Genomic DNA, 12,583 nt, shown 5'->3' with positions numbered 1-12,583 from the left:
AGTCACACCCATAGACTGTAGATGGAGACCAAACTTTAAAGGGATCCTGTCAAATGGCCTAAACTTACTCTATTTAGTGGTGTTACGTCATGGGCCTAAACAGCTCTCTATAGACTGTATACCCATCAGCCATCATGCACCACACACACCAATGACAGACCCATTATATAAATACATATGAAAGGCCCCTATCCAATACAGGAGCAAAATACTTAGACACAGACACAAAATTATTACAAATGATGTCTCTCTGAATTAGTTTTAAATCTGTTTATAGTTATTTTGTCTCTTTTTTATGGCCATCACCACTTCTGTAGTAGTTTTGAGCCTCAGCCTCTGTTGGATGCATGGATGGATCTAGGTGTTGGCTCTCAACCCATTAGACCCATTTAGTAATTCCGCCATAATAATAGACTGCTTAAATGTCCATGTGGGTATCTGACAATTGTTTTAAGATCATTTTGAAAGTATTGAACAAAGAACAATGACTTGATGGACCCCGGCTACACCAGGTCCCAGTGTATCAGAGACACATTACTTTATGATAAAACTTCTTACAAACATCCAGGATCGTGCAGCATGTTTACGTTTTGGCGGGTCTGGCTCGTCGTGACGTGAGGAGCGTGTGGTGGGCGGGGCCTGCGGGGCAGCTGGAGGCCCGTGTCAGCAGCAGCGGGCAGAGCTGAGCTGAGCTGAGCCGAGCCGAGCCGAGCTGAGCTGAGCTACAGTCGCTGTTCTGTGGGCTGAGGAGCGACGGCAACTTCACTGCAAACATGTCCGACGACGAGCAAGCGCAGACCATAGCCGAGGACCTGGTGGTCACCAAGTACAAGATGGGGGGTGACATCGCCAACCGTAAGTCACCGGGAACCAGCAGCCTGGTGGGGACTGGGAGAGATAACCCGCTATTCTCGGCCTGAGGTGCAGCAGCTAACGTCAGTTCCCCCGCAGCAGCAGCAGCAGCAGCAACAGCAGCAACAGCAGCAACAGTCGAAAAGCACATATGCTTATGCAACTAGCTTGCTAGCAGGTTCTGCTGATTCTGCTTTAGTTCATGCTAGCTCCTCTGTTAGCTGCCTAGCCGCCGACAAACAAGCCAACCCAGTCTGTGACCCAGTACAGTGAACTGTAAAGAGAAGCAGTCAGCAGATGTGGAGCCTCTGTGTTTTAAAAAAAAATATTCTCTGACTGACAGCACCAAGCTGAACAACATGTCAGTTAGTCTAAAAGTCTTTGACTGACAGATCACTGACAAGTATGCTGCAGGCTGAATGTGTGGTGTACTTGGAAGGATGCAACCTTACTCAGGTGCCAACATTCTTATGCCCTCTGTCCATTTGCTGAACCAGAAGTTTGATATTTCTTGGATTTTTGTCTAAGATGCATTAAGATAAATATACTTTCATTCACCGGTGTAGAAGGCATCAGGAGTCATAGATATGGATGATCACTGTCACAGTCGATCTCATTTCATGTCACAGTGTCAGCGTCACAAAATATTTTCAGGAAAATTCGTCGAAGGAACTGTTAATAGATAAAAGAACTACAAAATCCTGTACTTTGTATACACAAACAAATCAATATACATAATTTCTTTGATGCCAAAATGGTATACACATCTAATATTTTGATGTTATTATATGAATACATATATTATGATATTTGTATATATGGATCAGCCGATCAAATACCTGTGCATTTACAAGAATAACAACTTATATAATGTATATTTATCTGCTGTATGCTACTAACCCTCTATAGAAGTGACGATTGTTATCATAGTTGTATGACCTGGCTCAGGTTAAACCCTTTTCAAACGAGATTGGTAGTGTTGTATTTGCCAGCACTAGTGCAACTTTTCATAATTGAAGTCTAGTGTGTTGTTCACGTCCCCGTTTTACTGGTGGGACATTCCTGCATGAAATCTTTGTCAAACTTCTGTTTTGGACAGGAGAAGAAGTGATTCCCAGGAAAAGAGAGTTGCAGTTTTATCCGGATGAATCTAATATACTAATATACTATAAAGATGTGGTATCATATTAGTTCATAGACTTGCGTACCCTGCATTTTCGTGACGCATTTCCAATTCGGACCTTGTCTATAATATATGTCCAACAGCTGCCAATGTTGTACGTTGTCGTATCACTCTATTTTCGTACTTGTTACACTATAAGTCCTCTTTGATCATCACTCATGTTTGGGCATTCAGTGTTTATTTGACTGTTAACCAACAAACAGAATGAGGAAAAAAAATCATCTGCACACTTCAATCTATGCAAATATCTTTTATCTAAAGATATATTTGTATCTGTGTTGTAAGATTCTAAGCAGCTCAGCTAAGCCTGGCACTGGATGAGCGTTGGGTCAACAAACTGAAATGCATCGTTTCGCTGTTGTTTCTGGTCTCATCACAGTATCTCTAGCACATTCATGCTCTACTTTGTTCTGCTCTTGCATCTCTCTATCGTTTGCTGTTTGTCTCACCCAGAGGCTCTGCGTCTGGTCGTGGAAACAGCCACGCCTGGGGTGTCTGTTCTCAGCCTCTGTGAGAAGGGGGACGCGTACATCATGGCTGAGACCGGAAAGGTCTTCAAGAAGGAGAAGGATATGAAGAAAGGTGAGTCAAGAGGATCCAATTTTGTCTGAGCTGAGGTGGACTCATCAAGAAGAGCATAGATGCAGTCACTCAAACCATTGCTTGAGTGTTTGTGATTTCACAGTTTTTAGTAACTTTAAATCACAGGTTGTTGTTGTGTTTAAGTATGACAGTGTAACATTGTGTGATTCAAATGTCACCCCCACCTTCCTTGTTTAGATTTCTTGATAAACGTGTGGATGATTTCCAAATGAAGACTTGGTGGTTCTCTCTTCCCTCTTCTAGGCATTGCCTTTCCCACCAGCGTCTCAGTCAATAACTGTGTTTGCCACTTCTCTCCCCTGAAGAGTGACTCTGACTACACATTTAAAGATGGGGATCTGGTCAAAATGTAGGCACCCCGCTCTGCAACAATGTCACCCCCTCTCCCTCCCTCGTGTGTCTTGAGTCCCCCAGTGTTTGGTCCTCCCATCTCTCTGTGATGTGGTATTCTCTCTGTTTCATCAGTAAAGCTAAGTTCACACTACATGACTTGCTGTCTTGTGATCAGGAGTCTTGCAGTTGTTGTGAGTTCATACAACACAACTCACTGCCGTCGGGGGTCACACACTACACGATCTTTCACTAGGAGAAACCTCTGACTAGTATGTCTGGTCTCCAAATTACGTTTGATCACGCAAGCACACATGAGAAGTGCCGTGGTGAATCCGACGGTTCCTCCTGCTCCTCTGTGTCATCCTGCTCATAGAATGATACATAAGTTGGAGGAGGTGAAACACTTCAATGGTCATCACTAATGTAAAGAATGCAGAGCGACTCATGCCGCATTTTTCTGTCCCAACCCGATGCAGTTAATTTAAGCCATGTTGAGTTTGTGTTACCCTGTCAGTTAGATGCATGGTAATTGATTGATTTCCCCCGATTACAGACAGTGGGCACCCCACCACTGTGCATGACCCGTAGCTTCACCACCTTAACCCCCTCCTGTGATCTGATTGTCTGGAATTGTAGCAGACTCCGACTTCTGCGATTGCGCTCTAATCGTTCACACGTAGCGTTTGCTGGCTGCAGATCGAGCGCTTTTGACAACGAGTTGCGAAACTGAAAACCGTGTCGTGTGAACTTTGCTTAATTGCTTGTCTTTCTGTCTGTCCTGTGTGGCAAACGACAAATTTGATGTTTTTAGGTCAGGTGTTATCATGTCTTTTGAGTGATATGTTCGATTTTAGTTTTGATGGTCATCCATCTGCCAAATCCCTTTTATCAGATTTTTCTAATCCGATGCTGTGCTTCGAAAAAGAAAGTCAGCTCATCTCAGTTGTTGTATTGCCACCAATGTCTTTGTCGTCTGTAATGTCCTCTGTGCTACATGTAGATTTTAAGTGTGTGTTATGCGTCATGGGGATGTGGTTACGCACACTAGGTTTGTATGTTTCCCTCATATCCTAACTGTCTGGCCATGTCTGTTCAACTTACTGTCGTCTGAAGTACTGCTCCCTTGAATTCACAATAAGTCCTTCACTGTGTTCCAGCTGATGTACGGCCAAAATGAAATTCACCTTGGATTATATCTGCTGTTTAATGACCATAACGGATGATATTGATTTGTTTTTGTCTGACCTTCTCTTATTGTTCAGCTTTTTATTAGTTTAATTTTCCAAAGTGGAACATAGTTATCCATATTTTGTCCATTCCAAGTTGATTTGATTGGCCCCTGCATCAACATAATATTGACAGCTGGATAGGAGTTAAAGATGGAATAAATTAACTTTTGTTTTAGCGTTACCTCATCCTCTTTTCATCTTATTTTATGTAGAGATCTCGGGGTTCATGTCGATGGCTTCATTGCCAACGTAGCTCACAGCTTTGTTGTGGGAGCCAGTAAGGCAAGTTTATTCTTCTTCTTTTTATATATATATATATACTTGTGTGTTGTGTCTTCTTGTTTGAGCTCACCTTCATGTCCTCCTCACTGTTTTATTTCTGCAGGAGAACCCCATCACAGGACGTAAAGCCGACGTAGTCAAAGCGGCTCATCTCTGTGCAGAAGCAGCTCTGCGCCTTGTTAAACCTGGTAACCAGGTACATTTAACCCCCTCGTCACAGTCTTCACCAACGCAAGCTTAACTAGAATGGCAATCAGTAGAACACATACCTCTATAAGGCCGGGCAATCCTTCACATAAACATCTAGTTCCTGTTCTAAAAGGAATTGGTCTGATAAAGGATTTATTTGTCATAAAAGGCAGTTACATGGACCAGGGGAATAAATCCTCCCCTTAATCTTAATCCACAACAAAATTTAATGGATTCTTCCTCGGGCCCCATCCCTCCACCAAGTTTATTAGACATCTGTTTAGTTGTTTTTGCCGACATGACAAACTATAGTGGCTTTTGATGGGTCTTAAAACTCAGGCAATGTGTGTTTGTTTGTTAAAATCCTCTTTTTGAGCAGGTTTTTCTGTCATGTAATACACTGCAGCTCCTCCAGTGTTCTGCTCCTCTTTCCACTTCTCTGTATCCACCATATAGAAAAATACACCATTTTATTGCATATGGTTTCAAATGCAAGCCAGAATGAGTCTTTCTTTAGTCTGCATGCTAGCTCTTAGGTTTTTGTATTTTAATTGGTCAGTTAAAACTGTGTTTTGCTTGTTGAAATAATGATGTTTTTTTTCTCTGTCAGAACACTCAAGTGACAGACGCCTGGAATAAGATTGCTCAGTCGTTCAAATGCTCACCTATTGAGGGTGAGTGAATGTAAAAGGTTTGTCTCCCTCTTTGAAATATTGAGTGTTAACGTTTGAATTAGGCTTTTCCCTAATGTTACTTCTTGAATCGCAATGGATTTGTTTACTTAATAGGAAGATAATTGATGACTGTAACCCTGTAACCCTGTACAGGTATGTCTGTTCACTTTCCCCAATTTTGATTACATTTTTATCTGCCTGCCTCTGTGTTTTCAAAGGTATGCTGTCTCATCAGCTGAAACAACATGTCATTGATGGAGAGAAGACCATAATCCAAAATCCGTCAGACCAGCAAAGGTACATTTAGTCATGTTTTAGTCAAGGAAGAGAAATCTAAAGCATTCTGTGGGTGTTATGAATTGTAATAAATGCTAAGACTCAGTTTATAATATGAATTACTTTTATTGACAAGTAGTGCTGTTAATGAATTTTCAGGAAGGACCACGAGAAGGCAGAGTTTGAGGTACATGAAGTTTTTGCTGTTGACGTTTTGATCAGCACTGGAGAAGGGAAGGTCAGTGTCCCCTTGTTTCTTTTTACCTGTGCTGTTGAAAGTGCATATTTCCTCTGTAGCCAAAAAGTTCTTTAGTGTAAAGAATTGACATTTATTGTTTTTACTGTCCTGTTATTTCCATCCAGGCCAGAGATGGAGGTCTGAGGACCACCATTTACAAGAGGGACCCCAGTAAGCAGTACGGCTTGAAGATGAAAACCTCCAGAACGTTTTTCAGTGAAGTGGAACGACGCTTTGATGCCATGCCTTTCACTCTTCGGTACGAACACCACACTAATATAAGTCATTTTCAGACTTGACCTGCAGTGCTCTACGAGTATGACTCTGCTTTTCACCCGGAGATATTGGCTTTCAGTTTTTGTTGCCATTTAGCATCTTTCACGTGTTAGAAGCGTCATCAACCCCCCCCCCAACTCGCTCGCTCTGAATCCAGCGGAGGATCCCCTGTGTTCTCACATCGGATTCTGTAGATAATCTGGAGGCTCTCACTCTGACATTTGCCTTCACACATGCACTTTCTCCGGAGAAAGTGTGGAGAATCACCGGAGCTCAGTGCATGTCTGAACGCAGCTATACCTAATTCACCCCCTGCTGAAGTTTTATGTAGATTTACATCAGGTGGAACATTTTGGCTTCAAGCTCTTAGTTAATGCCACCATACATTTTCCATCAGGGCATTTGAGGATGAGGCTAAAGCCCGTCTGGGTGTGGTGGAGTGTGCCAAACATGAGTTGTTACAGCCCTTCAGTGTACTGCACGAGAAAGAGGGTGAGCGTTTTTAACTGCACCTTCTTTTTTTACATTGTTTGTCGTCACTTTTTATTCACCACCTCCGTCTTTCTGCGTCTTTGTTCTCAGGAGAGTTTGTAGCTCAGTTTAAATTCACAGTGCTGCTCATGGCCAACGGGCCTCACAGAATCACCAACGGACCCTTCGATCCAGAGTTCTACAAGTCAGAGCATGAAGTTCAGGATCCAGAGCTGAGGGTAAGACTGTGAATGACTGGCTCTACCTGCAGCTCCTTCATCACAAACTGAAAGTAAAACATTTTATTCTGAAATGTCTCCTCTTTTCCATAGACTTTACTACAGAGCTCTGCAAGCCGTAAAACACAGAAGAAAAAGAAAAAGAAGGTGAGTTGTTATTTTAATCGATGTTGGAGTGATCCAGAGCTCACAGGCTTCATGTGTGTACCATGAACAAAACTAGACTTTGAAAATCTCACTGTTTTACCGTAAACCCACTGAAGTGTTTCTTCCAGCTGCAGAACGAACACATTCCTATTTTACACCAAAATTAGCGAGTATACGCAGGGTTTTCAAACAAGAGTAAAAAAGCGAATGACTCCTTTCCCTCTGCCAGTAGAGTTCAACGTCACCTAAGCACTGACAACTGAGGCACTCTCTCATCTCGTGGTCTTGCCAAATTAGCACATTCACCCGGGTGCCAACTTTCCATTACTGATAGCAGGAGCCGGTTCAACTAGTCTTTACTACAGTCATTTGACCTGGGGGTGAATGTAGATTGAATCCATTCCTTTGGCAGACAAAAGCCAGATGTTACTTATGAATGTGGTTAACATTACCTCAATTAATTCTGTTTCTGACCTTTTTCCACGTCTTACAGGCTTCAAAGACGGCAGAAAATGCAACTGGTCAGCCAGCCGAGGACACCGAAGCAGCAGGATGAATTGTAATAATTAAACACTGCCTTTCCACACATGCAAAACCACACAGAGAAGCAACAGAAGACACAACAAACTGCTCCACACTGTCTGTCAGTCATTCCCCCTAGTGTTAATAACACAAATTAAACTGAGGAATTCATGAAAAATGTGGATGAAGGATCTTGCTTGGACGACATGTTTAACTCTTTGCTGCATTGAAGAAAAACATGATGCATTCTCGCCTAATTTAAACAGGAATTAAAGACTATTTGCAAATAATTTAGAATTTACATGTTGCCAAATGGTAAATGTGTAAATGATACCTGGTTTTGTAAATTTTAAAATGTTTTGGTTTTCTTCATGCTTGTACAATTTGCAGAAGAAATTTACTTTTCAGTAAAACCGAAGCTTCCACTGTGTTTTAATGGGAGTTGGTATTATTGACACCAAACTGAGTAAAAGGTTAGTAAATAGAAAATGGTGTCATATTTGTCATCTCATTGTAAAGGCATCAGTGTGTCTGAGTTCACGAGGGACTCACTGTTTCTTCAATGTGAAATTTCAACTGAAATGCTGCGTGTGCTTTTCCTTTGGCAACAAAGTTATTTTTATTTCTATGTGTTCAAACTGACTTCAAATCATACTTGATTTTAAGGATGATATTACATTGTTAAAGACCATAAGCGTTTCATCTGTGTCAAAATCTATATTTGTCTTGACCACACCATGCAGTAAAGGGTTGAATCGTGAATTTGTCCCGATGATGAACAACGGCAACTCCATAAATGTAACTCAGCATTGAAAATGAATGTAATATACAAGTTGTTTTTGCTCCAGAGCTAGTTGTAATGAGGGTTTACACTTACCCTTCTATCATCATGACCTGACCACGTGTTTTGATGAAACTAAAATGTTTTAGTCACTAGATGTTTTTAAGGCAATAACCCGAGCAGAAGACTAGAATATTTAACTGTAAAAAAAAAAGAAACACACACAATTGTAATGATTTTGACTTACGGGAACAATATGCTACGTTTACTGCCATTTCCCTTTAACTTTATGAAAAGGTAGAAACCTTCATGTTCCAGTTTTGAGAGACTTTTCTATTTGTGATACCTGTTTCTTGCTTTACGACATCATTCATGTTGTGACACCTGAGAACAAGCTGAGCTGGACCAGTGACAAATCCTCTAAGGGCAGAGTTTCATCTAAAGAACAGGGACTGTGTTGAGTCGGATTTGTCAACAGTTCAACGTGTCAAGAAAAGTAAAATTCTGCTTTGTTTGGTCAGTGGTTGATGGAACTATACATCTAATGAAATAAAAACATTTTCATACGGTTGTTTGTTTTCTGTGAAGGTCTTTGTCAAAGTCTGAAATACTTGAACCAAAATATCAAGACTGCTTCCTTTTTATGTTCAAACAATATGGATTTAAGATAAAAAAATGTAATGGAGAAGAGCTGGGATACAGCCTGTAAGATGTTTACACAGAGGTAGTATCCTATGATATATGTGGTTAAATCTGTTACAAATCAAGTGGTGAAGTAACTCACCTGTCCAGGCATTATTGATTTTCTATTAAATTTCACACATAATGATGTACAATAACACTTTTAATAACAAACTGATGGATCTTTATCCATAACACACCCTGAAGTTTGCATCATTTTGTGCATACTACGTTCTTTCTTTTGTTTTGGTTTATATCAAGCCAGTATCCTATGATCAATTAGAAAAAGACATGCCTGTCATCATTGGGCCACAACGTTTGCAAATGTTAATTTATAAGAGTTTTCCAAACAGTGATGAATAGTTGTTTTCTTTAAACAAGATTATGTGTTGTTTTAGATGATTGGGAGAAAAGGCTGTTATTTTAACGCCCAAAGGGAACAGTCTATTTAACCGCAGGATAATGAACATAAACTATCTCAGTCTCAACTGACCTTTCACTACAGAACTTTTTTTCTTAGATACATTCAAATTTTTATTTTATTTTACTTCAGTTAAGTGTTGAAAACAGGATTTTTACTCATTTTTACATATATTGATACTTTTACTTTCATGTAAATGGGTGATAATACTTTATTTTTTTATTTTTCTTCAGGTAACATTTCAATCAAGAACTTTTACTTCTAACAAAGTACTTTACGTCAGTTATTCTAATACCTTTACTTCCATCTCTGCCTTTGAGCGGCCAAAGCGCTCGTCTGCCCATTTGAACTACATTTCCCATGATTCAAGTATGATCGGACGACGCCACAACCCCTATAAATACCGCTCTCGTCCTTCGTCACATCCTCTTTCCATGCTCTTTTCGCTTCGAGGTACGCAGCAACATTTCGCCTCCGATCCAATCCAAACGAATCTCTACTTTTTGTTAATCATCCGCAGTTCTTACTAATCTTGTTGTGTTTATCTCCACAGAATCTTCTCCACACGATGAGAGCTAAGGTAAGATGGAGTTTATAGTTTGTTTGTTTCCTGTTTCCTGTTCCCTTGTAGTCGACGCTGCTAGCTAACAAGCTAACATATCTAAGAACCCTGCTGTTTAACACCTTGTTAACTTTACCCTTCTCTTTAAATGTCTCTGCTCAGTCTCTCCTCCAGTGTTTTAACAGCAGTATTTATGTTGGCGTCAGCAGCTAATAGTACAATACCATGTGCTGAGTAATGCTAATGCTACCTGAAGGCCTCAGTGCTGCACGCTGCGGGGTCTGCAGCGCTGCACCCTTTATCACATGCAGCTGCTTTTATCGCCCATGTTTTCTGGACATTAACAAACAGGCCTTTATTACTTATTTAAGATCTATGTGCAGCTTCTGTCTGCAGCACAGTAACATGCTGTCTGTCAGTGGGAGGGGGACACATGGTTTACATCTTGATTTCACATTAATACTTGTCTCTTTTTGTATTCCAGTGGAGGAAGAAGCGTATGCGCAGGTAAGCATCAATGATCCACTCAGTTATGTTGACAATACCTGCTTTCTAGTCATAGCTTATTTTTTTTTATATTTGAAAAGCACGTGTACTCATGCTGAATAAGAATGTCTCCTATTGATCATCCCAGTAGACAATCTTTGGTTGAACATTTTAAATGTTGCTCTCAACATCACCACCTTGACCAATACAATATAGTAGTTTACTGGCTACAGCTGAAATTTACACTATTGATATAATGACTGCACTAAGGTAGATGTAGTGAAGTTCTAGTGATGTGTTAAAACTCACTGGTAGCCATCGCAGTTTTACTCCTTAAACTAAGATGAACAGTTGATGGGACATTAAATGTATATGACATGTGCTTAAAAGTCTGTCCTGTACTGGAAGATGAAGGCAGGATCATATGATCATGGCCTTAGTCTGGCTGATTAAGCAATGCTCTAATTATGCTCATTAAATGATTAATAATTAAGTGCCTTGCATTCTCTAAATTTAACATTTGGTTCATCAACAAGCTTCAATTTGAGAAAAGGTCTTAACACAATTTCTGTTACAGTTAAATGTATAGCTTGTCATAGATGTATGTCCAATCAATACATATCTTTCCAATCACAACTTATATTTGCAATAATTATTCAGTTGGGATTCAACCTACATTATCAGATTATAGCATTGGTTCTGGACTGATGCTGCTGACATGTAAAAGTATAAATGATCTGTCCTGATGTGCTCTATAATGGGTTAGGTACCAGGAAACCTTTGTACATTGTGCTGACAGCTGCACTTTCTTTTCAATAGGCTGAAGCGTAAAAGGAGGAAGATGAGGCAGAGGTCCAAATAAGCCCTCATCGCTGCAGCTGTGATCTCGTCCGAGCCCCTCCAGACGACTGACACGCGTGGACTGTGGAGCTGCCATCAGTGAAACAAAGGCCCAACCCTGTTTTCAGAGGACGGCACGACTCGTGGATGTCGGCCTGGAAGACGGCAAAGACGCTGGACCGGTTTTGCAACATCAGAACAGCAGCTGCTGTGTTCATGGACCGTTACACATACTGTTTTGCCAACTGTCATGTGGTGTATTGAACAATAAATCAACACTGTTTAAAAGTTTACCCTGTTCCCGCCTATTAACTTAATTATTACATATCAGTTTTGGTTGGTGCTTATTGTTTAACAATGTGGAGGACAGTGTTCTATAAGCTGTAGCTCAGGTTTTCTTGGTGTCAAAATGTAAGTTACTTCTAACCCTCATTACGATTTAACCGTGGTTCAACATCATCGAATGCTGGAGCAGAGATGACAGAAGGCTATATTGGTTGGAATCCTGGAAGCACTGATTGTGTTGCTGCACAAATCTCATCTAGCTATGCAGGGGAACATCAATTACAGATGTCTCCCACTAATGGTGTAGGTTTTTGCTGTAAAGCGCAGCACCACAAGTGGCCAGCAGTGTGGATCAATAACCATTTGGTTTGAGGGAGGTTGGACATCACATGTTGCAGGCACCACACCCATCCTGCGGTCATCCTAGCTTCAGTCATTGATCAAGATGTCAAATGAATCCACACATTATTCAGGATGTTTAAGTTGAGGATGCATTTCTCTAACAAACCAATTTTTATTAGGATCCCTATTAGCAATGGCGGAAGCATTGGGTATTTTCCCTGTGGTCCACTACATAAACAACAAATGCAGCATCATAAACAAACCGCTCATCTCATTAAATAATTCAAGTACATAGAGAAGAGAAATAAATTAGACACTTTTAGCATATTAGGTAAAACACAAGATTTTAGAATCTTTAAAAATCCATAAAACACTCCCTTTACACAGTTGAGTAATAATTCTTAACACTTTGATATCTAAGTTTGATGTTTTGTATTTACCCGTCCTGCACAATTCCAACATTCAATTCAATTCCAAGGAAACGGTTATATTTCTTCTTTTACCCTCTTACATTTATTATCTTTTTCCAGTTTACACAAAGACACCAGTCAATTACTGTTCCATTGTTGTAATTTGGAAATGCTGTTTTAACAAAAATATAAACCACTCTGTGGAGAAAATGTGAAAACTGCCTTCAACACAAACATGTTTCAGGGCAAAATTTGACAGTG

The 12,583-nt window shown here is 40.4% G+C and overlaps 1 protein-coding gene and 2 long non-coding RNA genes across 3 annotated transcripts; 2 read left to right on the top strand and 1 right to left on the bottom strand.

Annotated features, from left to right (window-relative positions):
- The first annotated feature begins 625 nt into the window (after nucleotides 1-625).
- Nucleotides 626-8,209, top strand: pa2g4a (proliferation-associated 2G4, a). Its single transcript, XM_034586903.1, has 13 exons — nucleotides 626-855; nucleotides 2,489-2,617; nucleotides 2,882-2,987; nucleotides 4,413-4,482; nucleotides 4,586-4,678; nucleotides 5,282-5,345; nucleotides 5,564-5,642; nucleotides 5,781-5,859; nucleotides 5,985-6,118; nucleotides 6,533-6,627; nucleotides 6,718-6,845; nucleotides 6,939-6,992; nucleotides 7,486-8,209. The coding sequence occupies exons 1-13, from the start codon at nucleotides 774-776 to the stop codon at nucleotides 7,546-7,548; spliced, it is 1,176 nt and encodes a 391-aa protein (XP_034442794.1). The 5' UTR covers nucleotides 626-773; the 3' UTR covers nucleotides 7,549-8,209.
- Nucleotides 8,102-11,379, bottom strand: LOC117762311. The gene is made up of 3 exons (XR_004613999.1): nucleotides 11,243-11,379; nucleotides 9,802-9,803; nucleotides 8,102-8,113 (listed from the first exon to the last, which is right to left on the bottom strand). It is a non-coding gene; the product is annotated as an uncharacterized LOC117762311 (long non-coding RNA).
- LOC117762310 lies at nucleotides 9,751-11,576 on the top strand. The gene is made up of 4 exons (XR_004613998.1): nucleotides 9,751-9,850; nucleotides 9,951-9,977; nucleotides 10,444-10,466; nucleotides 11,265-11,576. It is a non-coding gene; the product is annotated as an uncharacterized LOC117762310 (long non-coding RNA).
- Nucleotides 11,577-12,583: the final 1,007 nt, after the last annotated feature.

Source organism: Hippoglossus hippoglossus, chromosome 5 (genome assembly GCF_009819705.1).
Source record: "Hippoglossus hippoglossus isolate fHipHip1 chromosome 5, fHipHip1.pri, whole genome shotgun sequence".
Lineage (NCBI taxonomy): Eukaryota > Metazoa > Chordata > Actinopteri > Pleuronectiformes > Pleuronectidae > Hippoglossus > Hippoglossus hippoglossus.
Note: the sequence above shows the minus strand (reverse complement) of the source record. Positions and strands in the feature narration are given on the sequence as shown.

Excerpts from the sequence above, each read along its gene's own strand:
- pa2g4a (XM_034586903.1), top strand. The coding sequence starts at position 774 with ATGTCCGACGACGAGCAAGCGCAGACCATAGCCGAGGACCTGGTGGTC. Across the intron at positions 5,643-5,780 it reads AATCCGTCAGACCAGCAAAG|GAAGGACCACGAGAAGGCAG; the intron begins GTACATTTAGTC and ends ATGAATTTTCAG. Across the intron at positions 6,628-6,717 it reads TGTACTGCACGAGAAAGAGG|GAGAGTTTGTAGCTCAGTTT; the intron begins GTGAGCGTTTTT and ends CTTTGTTCTCAG.